Here is a 17,313-nt window from a genome sequence, read left to right on the forward strand (position 1 = left end):
TAGTACAAATAGATACTGCCACTGATACCTGAAACTGTTATGGCTGGTAGCTCCATGCAAACTACCCCAGTGCCTATCTCTCCCTGACGGTACACAAGTGGGATCTGGCCATTACAGAGGCAGGCAAACAGCTCTAGCAGGGACCGAGCATCAGGGTGCAAGTGGGAGATGTGCTGTCTAACCAGGTGATGGATAACAACCGTATCTCATGCAGTAACCTAACAGTCATAAGAAAGATGCTGGAGAACTGGAAGTTAGACCAGAGAGCCAGGAATGTTCATGCAAGGGAATTTTCGTGGCAGCCAGTGGTGTAAATCTAATAATGCTAGAAAAAAAATGGGGGCCCATCAAGGGATCCATTGCTTTGTACATATGTTGCAACAGGCAGTGAGGGATGCCCGAAGGCTGGGGCCCCAAGGGTCATGTCATTCCAGCCTTGAAGGACTTTAGAGAGGTGCATTTTCATCCTAATGTGAAGGGAGGGCATCCTCTCCATGAGAAGCAGGAGGATTTTGGGATGCCTCGTAAGCGGCTCATTCAACTTGATGGCATGCACTATGAATCTCCCCCTGGAGCATCAATATTGGATAATTATGAGACAACTGATACACGTCCTGAAGCCCTTCAAGGATGTCAAGAAGGATTTGAATTCCAGAAATGCTATCCTGGGCAGGGTCATCTCCATAGTAAATATTTAGAGGAAAAATTAGGAGGGTTTCCCTGAGCAAGAGGGAATGAAAGCAGAGGTTTTGCAGTTTTTGGATTCCTTGAAGCAGCAGGTGCTAGAGTGAGTGAAACCTCTAACAGGAAACAATACATACATACTTATGGTTTGTGACCCCAGGTGAAAGGGGGGTCTCACCTTCTGGTTCTAGCACCTCACTTACATGAAGAAGATACTGGCAGCTAAGGCACATGAACAGGCGCAGTGGGCATGTAACACAGGAAAACATGGCCACCTCAGAAGGTAGCGTGAGCATGAGCATCACCTTCTTACCAATTCCACCTCAATACACCACAGCCACCTTGCCCCCACAGAGTCATCTCTCTTGACACAGGCCACATCTAAATCAGTTGAAATAAAGACACTTGACCACCCCAGCAAAGGAGACACTAGAAGAAATTTCTTTGACACGCCATGCAACAAAACCCATTGAGGACATGGTTGTCCATTGAGGACAAGATTCACTGGAATATTAGTCATACAAATCCGTGGTCTGCCAGAGCTTTTTCTACCCACTAGCATGTTCAGCAAACAACTCTTCTCAATGCAGGGGATACCATGATGCCCCATTATTCCAGGCTGATGCAAGACGATATGAAATTTGGTCTTCTTGAAAATAAATCACCCTTTCCTGAGTTTCCCAGAGTTTCCACGCAAGTGGTAAGATGACTGAAAGCACCTTTAGTGTTCTTGCAGCCTTTAGGGTACATTTTCAAAGAACCATGCAGGCGTTCATGTACATGGTTCCCGGCACACACACACATGGACACGCCGATTTTATAACATGCAAGCATTGATGCACGTATTATAAAATTGGCTACCTGCATACACATGCATTCCCAATTTTATATCAGCACATGCATGTGCACGTGGGTGCCAACTCGCATCCCCACCCCATCCAGACTCCAACCCCGTGCATGCCCTTTTTTGTAAACCCAGCTCTTCTGCGCATGCCGGGAGATATGCACGTGGCCGGGCCGCTTTGAAAATGTGCTCGGCGTGCGCACACGGCCTGGCCACCCGCCCATCTCCTGGTATTGATGTGCGCCAGGGAATTAAAATTAGGCTGTTTCTGTCTAGCTGTCCCTGATGCTCTATTCTTGAGGGTCTTGCTGTTGCTCTGCCTTGCTGCCCTGGTCCTCTTGAGGATCTTGTTGCTACTCTGCCTAGATGCAATGCCCCTGATGCTACACCTTGGGGGTTTTGATGTTTCAGTGTTGTTTGCCTAATTCTCCCATTTTACTTTTTATTGGTTATAATGAGGTGTTTTTTCCCCCAAAATAAATTGCGAAAAAAGAAGAGAAAAAAAACAAGTTTCTTCTTCTATCCCATGTCTTTTCTGGTTTTACACTTGCTATCTAAGGCCTGGATTTTCTAAGGTCGCAGACCTTAGAAAATACGGCGGTAACGGGGAACGGGCAGGGGGGGCAAAGCGGGGGGGGGGGGGGGTCGGGCCTGCAAAAGCCGGCAGCGATCACACCTCCGCCCCGAGGCCGCCCTGACTCCTCCCCTTCTGGTGTGGACTCCACCCCCTAAGCCTTACACTCTTACTGCCAGGCTTGCTCCTGGCTTTTTTTTCATGGTGCCTTTGAGAACATCTGCCACTAAGGGTACTGTTTTCCCACTTTGATATTGCTTTGAGGATATTCATGCCTCAGTTGCCTTTTCTGCTCTTTTGGTGCTTTCACTGCTTTGGACCATTCATACAACTATTTTGTCCTGTCCTTCCTTTGCCTCTCTCATGATGGCTTGGGGGTTTTGATGCCTCCTTACTGTTTGTGATTGCCTTATTGCATAAGTAGATGAATTTTTAGAGGGCAGATCGACAAATGACAAAGAAGAAAAATATCTAGTTATCATCAATGGTGCTACCTTTGCTAATTAGTCATGGAATACGATTTGGGGAAGACAATTCCTGTCACTTCATTCTTACCTTTTGCTCTCTTTTAAGCTCTGAAAGTCCCTGTTAATGCCCTAGTGCTTACTTCTTTGACCCACAAGGACGTCCCTGGAGATTGTGTCCCGGAATTCCCATATCTAATTACATTAATTGTCTTTGTTCTTAGCCAACCTCTTGGGATTAAAACATAATGAGTCATAGGGGTCTACAGAGTCTCTAAATCACAAACCTGAAGGGGGACAATGGTTACCTTATCATTTGATGCTAACAGTTCTTAAGAGCACTTATGGAAAGGTAGTTAAAATAAGTAAATAAATAAATTTATGAATAAATAAAAAATTATAAAAGAGAGGGGGGACCTTGATGCTATTTCCAATGGCTGTCAAAGCTAGAAAATGATTTAGAAGCACAACCAACATAAATCCAGTGCTTCGCTCCTGGAAACTGATAAATGTTTCAGTAGAAATTAAGACAATGGAACACTTAGACTATTTATTCCAGCTGCAGGTTTCAGAGTGCACAAAGAAACGTAAGTATTTTACACTCAATTTACTTATGTGTTGATGGATTTCTGGGTTATTCAACATTTCCACTTGCAAATTGTACTTTCTGGAGCAGCATTTCTCCCCCTCCAAAGAGGCATTAGTTTGAACAATAAATGTTAAAGTAAGTCTGTAGCACTATACTATATGGGAAGCTAATGAAGGGAAAGAGAACTGGGTGCAAGATTTAAGAGCCAAAATAGCTATAACAGTGTACAAATTAATTGCAAAATGTAAATAAACTGAACAGGCTTTCTCCAATCCTTAATCTTTAAATAATCTATATTTAAGATTTTTTAAGAAGATTGCCTAAAATCTTTCAAATATTTTTTGGTCTTTTTCACTTTCTGTGAAGTGCACTTGGCACTCCTTTTTGACCCTATAGGTAATGGTTTGGACACATTTTAGAAATATGTTTCTACATTTGTGGTGCTAGGGTTTGATTTTAGAAGTACAAATGTGATATTCTTCCTCCACCCTTACAATTTTCACATCTCCTTTTCAGCCTAGAACATTCTCTTTCACCGAGACCTTCTCCTGTGTTCTACCAGGAAGTATGAATAGTCTAATAAGATAATAATGGAATAGCAGGAGTTGAACAAAGACCATTTATCTGGATATCTTGTCCTTAGCCAGCAACACAGTCTGAGGTGCATTGCTTATATGGTGCAAAAAGTAATATATTTCAGGTACTGAGCAGCTGAGAGCAGGTGCTAATGGTGGGATTACTTTCAAGCAGGAATATGTATGGCTGGCTGTTACTAAGTATACAAAAAATGAAGGATAAAAATACTCTCCCTCATATATCAAAAAGCAAATCCTCTAATAGAGGGAGAATAAAGAATATACAACATTAATATACAACATTTTTACAAAATCAGTTTTTACAAAGTTTAATCTGTTATAAGACTTAAAAGGATACAATCATGTGTAAATACAGTCATATTATAATAAGATTGGAAAAATAAACCCCCATTTCTCCAAGTTATAAAATCACACAATTACCCACATCAAAATATATTCACTCACACCAAACCCTTCCCAAAAGTAAAATACAAAAGTACAAAGAAGGTACAAGAAGAAGAGATCAAATCACCATTTATCAAGTTTCAATGGAGATGTCCTTAATCATTTCTTTAAAGTCTTTAACAACTAGTATCAAAAAAAGTATATAGATGACATCACTTGAATAAAGATATCGTTATTGAAAAAGCTATCCATAGTATGGATATATCATCTAAAAGATGTTTATTTATTTTACAATTATCTGAATTTACGTTGATGCAGAATTATTTCTCTTATAAAACATTTTATTTTTTACAGATTAAAGGGATTCCCATGGGGTCACCTATGGCCCTATGTGGCTGGCTTATGTGTCGATCAATTTGAGGCACAGTTAATATACCCTTCAGTATATTTTAGTAACATCAGTTTTTGGAAAAGTTACATTGATAACCTTTTTTTGGATTTGGACAGGGAAGAATAAGAGTTTCCATGATTTTTGTATCTGGATTAATCAAGTTGATCCTAATCTTTTATTTACCATCACGAGTCATCATATTACCATTACTTTTTTAGATATTCCTATCTATAAACATGATGGACAATTTTGTACCATGGTATATTGGAAAACTACTGATAAGAATATATTATTACATAATTCAAGTTTCCATCCAAGGGGGTTGAGGGCAAATATCCCTATTGGCCAATTTCTTAGATTTCGTAGACTATGTTCCAATTACTGCAGAATATAAAATTCAAGTTCAGATGTTATGTGATAGATTTTTAGCTCACGGATACTCTAAGGGCCAGATTTTAGTAGGTATGTGTGGTGGGCATAGATTTGTGCACACAACCCGGGAGTTAGTGCCAGCTGATAATTTAAAGGGACAGATTTGTTGTGGATCATGTTCGATATGTGCACACATTCTTGTTTTGCAGGAGTATTGTCTTCCTCATTTGAAATATCCTTATGTATTACCAGGTCTTTTCTTCTAACACTGAATGTGTGATTTATGTGATTGTTTGACAGTGTAATTTGGTTTATGACAGGCAGACTAAGAGACAAATTAAGGAGGGATTAAGGAGGGATATCACAAACTGCTAACCCTAAAATGTCTAAAACCTTTTCTAACCCCAGAAGATTTCAGAACCGTACTTCAACTGCTCATTTTCTCCAACATCGACTACTGCAACTCTCTACTACTTGGTCTACCTTTTTCCAACATCAGACAACTCCAAATCCTACAAAACACTGCAGCCAGAATCCTAACAGGCACCAAAAAAATGTGAACATATAACACCCATCCTTATATCCCTACACTGGCTACCAATAAAATACCGTATAGAGTTCAAAACCCTGACCATCACGCACAAACTAATTCACAAAGATCAAACAAACTGGTCAGCCACAAACATCATGCCTCACAAGCCCCATCGAAATCTTCGATCTAACAACAAGGGCCTCCTGAAACTTCCCTCAGCCAGAACAGCACAACTCACAACAACCCGAGAAAACGCTTTCTCCCTCGCCAGCCCCAAATTATGAAATACTCTCCTGACTACTTTAAGAATGCAACACAACTTAAAAACATTCAAAAAGGATTTAAAAACATGGTTGTTCATCAAAGACTACAAAGAATCCCATGGTCAACCAACAACCTCCTCGCAAAAGATCACCCAACCTGAACTAAATATGCTCAGTTCCCCAAAGACAATATAACAACATGAACACCTAACAACAACAACTAAGAACTTAACTATTCCCATTGATTGTTAACTGCCACCTTATTGTTACTTACTATGGTCCCTTACCACAATGTTCTTTGACCTGACTGCTCATTTACCTGTTACCACATGTACCTATACATGACTTTATTGCTGTTCTTTGTACTTCCCTTCTATTTCACCCCTCCCTCTGAAATTTGTAAACCATTGTGATGCGAAACTGAACGACGGTATATAAAACTCGATAAATAAATAAATAAATATAAATTAGGCTGAGAATAATTGAACATAAGAACTGCATTAGGTCCAAGAAGGAAAATGCTGCATTAGTGGATCATTGGGTGCACAGGGCTCATACTATAGATGATTTAAATTTTTTTTATTAAATGCCAGGTTAAGCTTAGTATGAGGGGTGATATTTCACAGAGATTGCTAAGATTGGAACAATGATTCATTTTTTCATGGCACACCCTTAGTCTGGCAGAGTTAAATAATCAAATTGTGTGGTCTGCCTTTTTATAAATTATTTGATTATTGAATTAGAATGTGTTAGTGAGGACAGCACACGTATATAATAGACATTTGGCGTCATGCTTACTTTGTATCACGTTGGACCATTGCCGTGTTTTTGGTGGAGGTCAGCATCGATGTGAGCTAAAGGTAATTTCTTTTTTTTCTGAAGCTCAGAGTAGATATTCCATGGATTTTACATTATATTAGTTGTTGTGTGATTATTGTCTTGATTATGTTGTATTCTTATTGGTATTTGCAGTTTGAGAACATATATCACTGGATGTGAAGTGGTTTGCTTTATGGCATGGATTTTGAATCAAGGATATATAAATGACAATATGTGGATCATCTAAGTTGGGATAATCATCACCCTGAATAAGTATGTAGGAAGAGTTTGGTATATAATTGAAGGGTGGTTGTTCATTATAAATCGCTGAATCATGTATGTTGTTTAAAGGTTTGGATATACCTTAAGTTTCCCCTGAAGAAGCCCTATGTTTGAAGGTGAAATGAAGAATTCTTTGTCGGGCACATTTGAGTACATGGATTGTACAGTATGAGAAGGAGGAAGGAAGAAGTTGTGGAATAATATCTTCATTAAAGTGGTCATCTATATACTTTTTTTGATACTAGTTGTTAAATACGTTAAAGAAATGATTAAGAACATCTCCATTGGAAACTTGATAAATGGTAATTTGATCTCTTCATCTCGCAGCTTCTTTGTACTTTTGTATTTTACTTTTGGGAAGGGTTTGGTATGAGTGAGTATGTGTGTATGTGGATAATTCTGTGATTTTATAACTTGGAGAAACGGGGGTTTATTTTTCCAGCGATATTGTAATATGACTCTATTTATACATGATTGTATCGTTTTAAGTCTTATGGCAGATTAAACTTTGTGAAACTGATTTTGTAAAAATTTTGTATATTACTGTTGTATATTCTTTATTCTCCCTCTATTAGTGGATTTGTTTGTCCAGTGCTACTGCCATTTTCAAATGATTGGTGGATTGGTTGGAAGATGTTGCTCCAAGCCTTGGAGATTTCCTCCAAGCATGAATAACTTCATAAACTTCATCAAAAGGACAGGAGTCGAGTGTTACCTTATAGACTAACTAATTTATTAAAGCATGAGCTTTCAAAAACAGAGCCAACTTCATCAGTCCGTTAGAAGCCACTCGACTCTTGTCTTTTTTTGCTACACCAGACTAACATGGCTATCCCTCTGAAGATTTATAACGTTCAGCAGGTCACTTCCCCTCCTTTTTGTCATATAGCAGTCAGAAGATGTTTGCATGAGGCATATGATAATTATTGTCCTATGTTTTGCTGCTAGAAAAGTGTATTTTTGTGGTTGGAAAGGGCTGTCAGGGTTTGGCTTTTAGAGGTGGTACAGGGTCTCAGGGTTAGTGTGTTTGCTTTGGTAGTCAAAGTTTGAGTTTGCCTATCAGTAGTTGGGACTTTGGTAATGCATGTTGATCCTTGTGATGGCTCTCACTTCCTCTAGGTAACAGTCCAGAGTGAAAATGGGAAGAAATAGCCTAACATTGTGAGAAATTGATTTTTTAAACTTCATAAATTACGTCACTTAAAATTTATTCTGGAAAAGAATGATTTTAGATCAGTTGTCCAGGCATTTGTGATATCATTGACTATTGTAATGCCATTTACATCAGCATGCCTAAATGTAATCTTTATCCTGTACAATTTCAGTTAAATAAATTCTGGTGCTCGATTGGTGTCTGGGTGCCCCATCATAGAACATATTTCTCCTATTTTGAAAGAACTATACTGGCTCCCAGTGGAGCATAGAGTTAGGTTTAAAATCTTGACTATATAAGGAGGCTCCTATTTCTATGAAGAATTTGATACATTTATATTCTCCTTCCCATTCTTTGCATTTTGCCAATCAGCAGCTTTTAACTATTCCAAGTGTTAAAGAAACTTGACTTTAAGAAACAAATTGGTGGGCTTTCTCATTAATCAATCCATCACTATGGAACAGTTTACTGCTCGACTTATGCCACATGACAAAGTACCAAACTTTCAGGAAGTGTTTAAAAGCATATTTATTTAAAGACACTTTTTATCTGGTTAGTGCGGATTGATGGATCAGATTCGTTTCTATTTTTGTTTAGTAATTTATAAGATATTTTATTGCTGATTTTAGATTATACCTATTTTATATGCTATTTTGTATTGATTATGTATGTTCTGTTTTATTTTTCAATTATGTTAAAACATTGTAATCAACCTATAACAGATGTGCTAGGAATTGGATGGAATGTAGATTGCTCTAAAAAATAAATAAATAAATAAAATCCTATAGTCAATTAAAATGTGCAGTATTATCAAATTGTAGCAATAAAGAGGTAGTATCCAGAAGCCATTAAGAAAGATCATTTAACGTTATCCAACTTAATGGCAAGTTTCGGTTTATAAAGCCCCTTATCTGACTAGATTTTAGCTGGATCAGTCATTATCTAATTTAAAACTAGCCAGATGAAAAAGAGACATTCCGGGGGTGCAACTGGATAAGTAGCAATAATCAAAATTATCCAGCTAAATTATCTGGCTAACTTTAGACCTGTTATTGAAAATGTCTAAGGTTAGCCAGATAACTTAGCTAATTTTAACCAGGTGTATTCAGCAGTATTGGTGCACCACTGAACATCCCTGCTAGGTTAGCCAGATATGTCTTTAACAGCTAACCTACATTGCCAACTATAGGCCTGATTCACTAAGGCTTTTCCCCCATTCTGCGTCTATAGGAAAAAGCTTAATGAATCAGAACCTACATTTGAAAATGAATCTCAAAATACTTATAGGTCTAGAACAAAAATATTTTCTGATCATTTCAACTGTTCAGAAGTTCACAGAGCTATGATTTCTGAATTTATTTTCCATTTTTTTCCAGATCGATACACAACAATCATGAATGGAATAAATAAAACTACCACATCGTATTTCGTGTTTATTGCCTACCCAGACAGATGGGAGCTTCAGACCATATTCTTCATTCTATTAATAGCAATTTATATTCTAACCCTACTGTCCAACATTAATATCATTTTCTTGGTGAAGGTGGAGCCCCGTCTCCATAACCCCATGTACTTCCTCCTGAGTAACTTCTCACTGGTGGAGGTCTTTTACACATCCACCACCATTCCTAAAATGCTTGCACTTCTTCTCTCAGTGGATAAAACCATTTCCTTCTCTGCATGCATCATTCAGTTATATTTTGTTTTTTCCTTAGGTGTAACAGCAGATTGCATTCTTACAGTCATGGCTTTTGATCGATATTTAGCCATCTGTAACCCTCTCCGTTATAAATGTATCATGACCAGTAGGTTATGTGGCCAGTTAATCGCACTCTCTTACTTGGGTGGGTTCTTATTCCCTGTCTTGCCAGTGGCTTGGATCTCCAGATTGTCCTTCTGTTTCCCAAATACTATTGACCAATTCTTCTGTGACATTGCACCCCTCTTAAAGCTGTCTTGCACTAATGTATCTTTGATTGAGATTGTCTTCCTCATCTTTTCACTCATTGTCATAATCTGTTGCATCCTGTTTGTAGTGGTCTCCTATAGCTTCATTCTCTCTGCTATCATGAGAATCCCCTCTGCCAAGGGACGGCAGAAGACTTTTTCCACATGTGGCTCTCATTTGACTGTTGTCACCCTGTACTATGGCACGCTTCTTTTCATGTATGGGAGACCAGCAGCTTCCAAAAAAGCTTTCCCTTTTGAAAAAGGCATTTCAGTCTTTTATTGCATCATAATTCCATTGTTGAACCCCCTGATCTATAGCCTTCGCAACAAGGAAATGAAGGAAGCTTTGAGAAAGGCATGGAGTAGAAAGTCTTTGATGACCCGAAGAATTCACAAATGGTGAATAATAATCATATTTTTAGATCAACATTGTAATTATCCAAAGATTGGATTGTGCATGTGCGTTAAAGCTGGTTTGGCCCCTAATTTTCCTAATTTAAAGGAAAGACATAATTGCTAAATAATTGAGGGTTTTCAGGAAGGAGTAGGCAAGCTGAACCCTTTCCTGTAGGTAGACCTAACCAACTGGGTTTTCAGGATATCCATAATGAATATGCATGAGATAGATTTGCATACATTGGAGACCCAGAGTATGCAAATCTATTCATTTTGGCATCCTGAAAACTCGACTGGATAAGTGTGCCTCTAGGAGAAGGTTGGGAAACACTGTTTTAATTGCATTCCTTTATGTAAAACGATCCCATATGAACCATGTAATGTTTGTACCTTATACATGAAGGATATAGATTGATTTAAAATTGGGAACGCTAAGAATGGAACACTACAATTAAAGCTGAGGTATTGATCTTTCTTTGAAGCCAAGCACTGGAAAGAATGGATGAAACCTTAAGAAGTCAAAATGAACAATTAAATATGCTAATCTTTTAGCAAATTTAACAAAAGCAAAAATAAAATATAGATAAAGTATACAGTAGGGTGTAAATATTCAGTTCATTTGTTGAGGTGACTTTGGCATTATCCAGACAAAATCAGATATTTGAATAGTACCACTGCAGCCTAGTACTACAGTGCTTCCCCACTTCTCTCCTCTGTCTCTCCCACGTCTACCGCTAACACTCGGCATAGTGGATTTATTAGAGGAAGAAGGAAGGATATCACTAGGGGTGGAAGGGTATTTATTTATTTAGTATAGGGAGTGTGGGTGTTTGTACACAGGATCAGTCGGTCAGTCTGATGAGTATGAGGTGTTGGCATTGACGTGCCACACAACAAATACAGCAGGATTTCAAATGCAAAGGTCAGGAAAACTAACAAAATAATAATAATAATGAAAAGCCTAGTCAATAAATAAGTAAAAAGAGAAACATAAGAACCCAAAATATTTTAAGCCCAAAAAGTTAAAACAAATGGAACTGGAAGTGTGTGTGTGTGTGTATGTAGTGGGGAGGGGAGGGGAAAAAGAAATAAGGGCTGAGTGGAAGGGCAAAGGAAATACTGAATGAACTGAGTGGGTGAATAAGCAAACACAAACATGCACAAACACGCTAAAAAAAAAAAAAAGTAAGTTTAAAAAATTACAGAACTAAAGTGAAATAATGTCTGCTTGGGGGCCCACATTTGCAACACTTGTCTGTGCTTTCCTGCTTCTCTTGGGAGCCAGGCTGTGCACCCGATCCACTGGTGATATCATTGTCAGTTTGGCAGGGTAAAAATCCATTCCAGCTCCAGGAGAGGGGGTGGGGGGCCCAGGTCACCACCAAAGGGGATTGGCTCCTTTTAGTGGCCCCATTTAGAGAATGGACTGCATCATGCGGCCATTGTTTCTCTTAATCCAGTTTTCTGGGTCCTCTACTGTTACTGAAGGTCTGTCTCCTTCCACATGCTGTGCCAGAATTTTTTGGGGTGTATAATAGTGGGATGGTGGCTTAGCTGTTTCTCAGCCCACATGAGGAAGGGGCTGACATGAGCTGGAAAGGGCTATTTTTGGCTTTAGAAGTAATGTGTTGTCAAGTATTGTGATATTTTATTGTATGTTTACTGCTAGTGTTATTTTTAATATATTGTTGCAAAGCACTTTGGGTTCTCTGAAGAAAACAGGGTTCCAAATGCAAATGAAAGAATGAATGAAAGGGTAAAAATGGATAGTACAAATTTTGGGGACAGTAAAGCACTAAGATACGTAACCATCACACACTCAATAGATCACTCACTTTCACAGTACTCCAAGCCACCCTCTCATCAAAGCTCGACTACTGTAACGCCCTCCTCCTTGGCCTACCCTCCTCCACCACCAAACCCTTACAAATGTTCCAAAATGCTATCGCTAGGGTCATTACCAACTCACGGAAAGCTGACCACATCACTCCTATACTCAAAGAACTCCACTGGCTCCCCATCGCATCCCGAATTCTCTTTAAAACCTTAACCATAGTTCACAAATCCATCCACACATACAACTCTAACTGGCTAGATGAACCCTTTTGTCACATACGCACCGAACGACCCACCCGTACTGTCTATAAAGGCACCCTCTCCATTCCCCCCTTAAAAAAAGCCCACCTTACTTCTACCAGGGATCGCGCCCTTTCCATTGCAGGCCCTAAGCAATGGAATGCCCTCCCCACCACACTCAGGCTGGAGCCATGTTACTCCAAGTTCAGAAAAAAACTTAAAACATGGCTCTTCCGACAAGCCTACCCTGACTAACCTTCACCTCCTCCCCCCCTTGACCTGAACTTATTACTCCTCCCCCTCCCCTCCCCTACCAACCCCTGCCCTCCTGAACCCTCTCCTATACTTTCCTGTTAGTAACCCACTTAAATTTGTATTCTTTCCTGTAAATAGCTTCAACGCGCTAATCTCTATGCCCCCTGCTTTTACTCTTGTAAATAACCTGCCTAAACTTGTTTATAGTCCTCTAAATAGCTCGTTACAGTTTTAATGCTTTAATTTCTATGCCCCCTGCTCTTGTATAATCCTCCTTGTTTTCCCCTCCCTGTTGATTGTAATTTCTGCCTTTAGTTACAATGTGAACCGGTATGATGTATGCATACTAATACCGGTATATAAAAGTTTTCAAATAAATAAATAAATACTCTCACAATAGATCACTCACTCTCACTCTCTGTCTGAGTCTCTGTACTCCCTCAAAGCTCCTACCCAGCAAAGTCAAACACCATGGGGAAGCCTGGAATACTGCATGTGCCTCAGGTTATAAAAAGTGAATCCAGGACTAGCAGGTTCAAGCTATGGGTCGTTCATGATTGCTCTTGACTTTACCCCCTTCCCTCCCCAGCTGCTCTGCTAAAACAATGAAAAAAAACCAAAAACCCAAACTAAAGCCAAACAACTATGCACCAAGATTTAAGCTTATATTTGTTATGTTGCTATTTTTATTTTATGAAAATTGATGTTTACTGTTTTATGTATCAATTTTAATGTGTATGTTTTTGTAATCCATTTTGACCATTTTGGAATTAATGGAATAGAAACTGGTAAATAAATAAAATAAATAGCATGATACCATGCTACTTGTGATTTCCTTTATTGCCTAAGTAGATGCATTTTTGGGGGGGCAGATCAACTAAATGTCAATGAAGTAAAATATCTAATTATCAATGGTGCTACCTTGTTTAATTATTCAGTGAGCGGGATGTGGGGAAATCAACTTCTGTCACTTCATTCTTGCCAATTTCTTCCTGTTAATCTCTGAAAGGTCCTGGCATGTTGTATTTCTTCCCTTGTGCTTACTTCTTTGATCCAAATGGAATCATCCCCTGGAGATTGTACCCCCAGAATTCCCATATCTAATTAAATTAATTGCTTCGGTTCTGAGGCAACCTCATGGGATTAGAATGTGAAGAGTCACAGGGGCCTACAGAATCCCGAAATCACAAACCTGGAGGGGACAACGGTTATTAATATATCATTTAATGCTTTATTAACAGGTCCCATGAGCACTTCTGGAAAGGGAATTTATATATAAATAAATAAATCTATTATAAAAGAGAGGGGGTGCCTTAATGCTATTTTCAATTGTTGTCAAACCTAGAAAACAATTGAGAAGCACAAACAACCTAAATCTAATGCTTCACTCTCAGAAAATGATAAATGTTTCAGTAGGAAGGAGGACAATGGACCAGTTAATCTATTTATTCCAGCTGCAGGTTTTACAGCAGACAGAGAAAAGTACGTATTTTGTGCTCAAATTACATTTTAAATGTTTGAATTCTGGGTTATGCAATATTCTCTATTTCAAATAGCGCCTTTCCAGAACAGCATTTCTGCCCCTGCAAAGAGGTAGTTTGAACAAAAAAATAATAAAGCACATTTGTTGTTCTATACCTTATGGGAAGCTTATGAATGGCAAACTACTGAAGGGAGTCAAAAGCATTGAAAAACAGGTGCGAGACTTTCAGAGGCAAAACCACTACAAAAAGGAAAGATTTTTAGTATAAAATTTTTAAAAATCGGCAGGCTTTCTCTAATCTGTAAACTTTAATAAATATTTAAGATTTATAAAGAAAGTTGCCTAAAATCTTTCAAATATTTTTGGGTCATTTTGACTCTGAAGGAAGTGCACGTAACACTTCTTCATTTTCATTCCCTACAGGTGTGACTTGGAAATACGTCTTTTAGAAAGATGTTTCCATCTTTGTGGCACTAGAGTTTGCTTTTGAAAGCACAGAAGTGATATTCTCCCCTAACCCCCACAATTTTCACATCTCCTTATTGGCTTAGCACACCTGGCTTCACTTGTACCTTCCCCTGTGTCCTATCAGGAGGTATTAAAAATGACTTTGCGGGAGGAAGAACAAAGATTATATGAATTTCCTGTTCATAACCAGCAACACATTCTGAGGTTCATTGTATATACTTTGCAAATAAGAATGAACTTAAAGCATTGAGCAGTCAACAGCAGGTGCTCATGATGGGATTGGTTACAAGCCTATGGCTGGTTCTGGTTGTCCACTGCTGTTGCAATCTTTCAAGTGATGGGTGGATTGGTTGAAAGATCTTCCTCTGAAACCTTGGAGATTTCATTTCCCCCAAGCATCAATATCTGTATGACCTTCAGCAGGTTACTTCACCTTGCTGTTCTCATACAGAACTCAGAAGTTGTTTGCATAGGACATATTATAATGAATGTCTTTTGTTTTGGTGCTGGAAAAGTCTTTGTCTATGTTTGTGGTTGGGAAGGGCTGTCAGGGTTTGGGTTTTAGGGGTGGTACAGGGTCTCTGGGTTAGTGTGTTTGGGAGGCAGTGTTTGAGTCTGCCTACCAGTAGCTGAGGACTTTGCTACCGCATGTTGGTACTTGTGATGACTCTTGCTTCCTCTAGTTAACCAGAGGCAAAACGAGAAGACATTTCATTTAAAAAATGGATTCTGCTATTCTTAATTCAATATTATTGTTAATTAAAATGTGTGGTATTGCCCAAATGCAAACTTAAAATGTTTACAGGTATAGAAAAAAATATTTGCATTTCACCACAACTGTTCAGAGGTTCACAGAGTTATGATCTGAATCAATTTCATATTTTTTTTTCAGATAGATACACAACAATCATGAATGGAATAAATAAAACCACCACATCGTATTTCATATTTATTGCCTACCCAGAGAGATGGGAGTTGCAGACCATCTTCTTCATTCTATTCTTAGCAATTTATATTCTAACCATATTATCCAACATCAATATCATTTTCTTGGTGAAGGTGGAGCCCCGTCTTCATAACCCCATGTACTTCCTCTTGAGTAACTTCTCACTGGTGGAGGTCTTTTACACATCCACCACCATTCCTAAAATGCTTGCACTTGCTCTCTCAGTGGATAAAACCATTTCATCTTCTGCATGCATCATTCAGTTATATTTTATTTTTTCCTTGGGTGTAACAGCAGATTGCCTCCTTACAGTCATGGCTTTTGATCGATATTTAGCCATCTGTAACCCGCTCCGTTATACCTGCATCATGACCAGTAGGCTGTGTGGCCAGTTAACTGCTCTCTCTTACTTGGGAGGGTTTCTATTCCCCATCTTGCCAGTGGCTTGGATCTCCAGACTGTCCTTCTGTTCCCCAAATGCTATCGACCACTTCTTTTGTGACATCGCACCCCTCTTAAAGCTGTCTTGCACTAATGTTTCCCTGATTGAGATTGTCTTCCTCATCCTTTCACTGATTGTCATAATTTGTTGTATCCTTTTCATAGCTGCCTCCTATGGCTTCATCCTCTCTGCAATCATGAGAATCCCCTCTGCCAAGGGACGGCAGAAGACTTTTTCCACATGTGGCTCTCACTTGACTGTCGTCACCCTGTACTATGGCACGCTTTTTTTCATATATGGGAGACCAGCTGCTTCCAAAACATCTTTTTCATTCGATAAAGGCATTTCAGTCTTTTATTGCATCGTAATTCCATTGTTGAACCCCCTGATCTATAGCCTTCGCAACAAGGAAATGAAGGAAGCCCTGAGAAGGGCATGGAGTAGAAAGACTATGAAGACCTGAAGAATCCAGAAATGGTGAGCAATATGTATATGTTATGTTCATGTTTGTTAAGGGCCCGATTTTATAACATGCATGCAAGGGGGTGCACACTTGTGCACCTTGCGGGCGCCGAGCCCTAGGGTAGCCCCGATGACTTTCCCTGTTCCCTCCGAGGCCGCTCTGAAATCAGAGTGGCCTCGGAAGGAACTTTCCTTCCACCCTCCTCCTTCCCCTCCCTTCCCCTTCCTAACCCGCCCCCCAGCCCTACCTAAACCCCCCCCCCCCCGACCTTTATTTTTCAAGTTGCACCTGCCTCTGGGCAGGCATAGGTTGCGTGCGCTGGCACTTGGATCCCCCGGCCTAGAGGCCCTATGGAGGCCTCTGGCCACGCCCCCACCCCGGATCGCCCCCGCCCCGCTCCTTTTTTCAAGCCCCGGGACATACGCGCGTCCTGGGGCTTGCGCGCGTCGCCGGGCCTATGCAAAATAGGCTCGGCGTGTAACCCTTTTAAAATCTGCCCCTAAGCATTTATGAGTTCTGCACACTGAAACAAATCCTGTTATTATATCAGCACTGCAATTATGAAAAGATGGGATTGTGCATGTGTTTTGAAACCTGCTTAAGTCTCTAATTTTCCTATTTCAATGAAAATACACAATTGGTAAATAACTGAGGATTTTCAGAAAGGAATAGGCAAGCTGGGCCCAGATCATCTTTTAATGCCATTCCTTTTTGTAAAGATATAGCATGCAGACATTCAAATGTTTGCGTATTATACTTAAAAGAGTATGCATAGATTTGAAATTGTGAAAGTTAAGCACGTAACACCACAATTAAAGATTCAATATTGAGCTTCTTATAAAAGCAAGCACTGGAAAGTAAGGAGGAAATCTTAGGAAGTTAAAAGT

The 17,313-nt window shown here is 39.4% G+C and overlaps 2 protein-coding genes across 2 annotated transcripts; both read left to right on the top strand.

Annotated features, from left to right (window-relative positions):
* The first annotated feature begins 394 nt into the window (after window positions 1-394).
* Window positions 395-10,300, top strand: LOC115077261 (olfactory receptor 6F1-like). The gene is made up of 2 exons (XM_029579546.1): window positions 395-686; window positions 9,324-10,300. Exons 1-2 carry the CDS (start codon window positions 395-397, stop codon window positions 10,298-10,300), a joined length of 1,269 nt encoding a protein of 422 aa, XP_029435406.1.
* A 5,184-nt stretch (window positions 10,301-15,484) lies between these two features.
* On the top strand, window positions 15,485-16,426 carry LOC115077262 (olfactory receptor 11G2-like). The gene has a single exon (XM_029579547.1). The coding sequence runs from the start codon at window positions 15,485-15,487 to the stop codon at window positions 16,424-16,426; it is 942 nt and encodes a 313-aa protein (XP_029435407.1).
* The last annotated feature ends 887 nt before the right edge of the window (window positions 16,427-17,313 follow it).

This window comes from Rhinatrema bivittatum, chromosome 16 (assembly GCF_901001135.1).
Source record: "Rhinatrema bivittatum chromosome 16, aRhiBiv1.1, whole genome shotgun sequence".
NCBI classification, from domain to species: domain Eukaryota; kingdom Metazoa; phylum Chordata; class Amphibia; order Gymnophiona; family Rhinatrematidae; genus Rhinatrema; species Rhinatrema bivittatum.

What these genes read in the sequence shown, in the direction of transcription:
- LOC115077261 (XM_029579546.1), top strand. Translation starts at nt 395, where the DNA reads ATGCCCGAAGGCTGGGGCCCCAAGGGTCATGTCATTCCAGCCTTGAAG. An exon ending in TGGGCAGGGTCATCTCCATA is followed by an intron (nt 687 to 9,323) that starts GTAAATATTTAG and finishes ATTTTTTTCCAG; the next exon opens with ATCGATACACAACAATCATG.
- LOC115077262 (XM_029579547.1), top strand. Translation starts at nt 15,485, where the DNA reads ATGAATGGAATAAATAAAACCACCACATCGTATTTCATATTTATTGCC.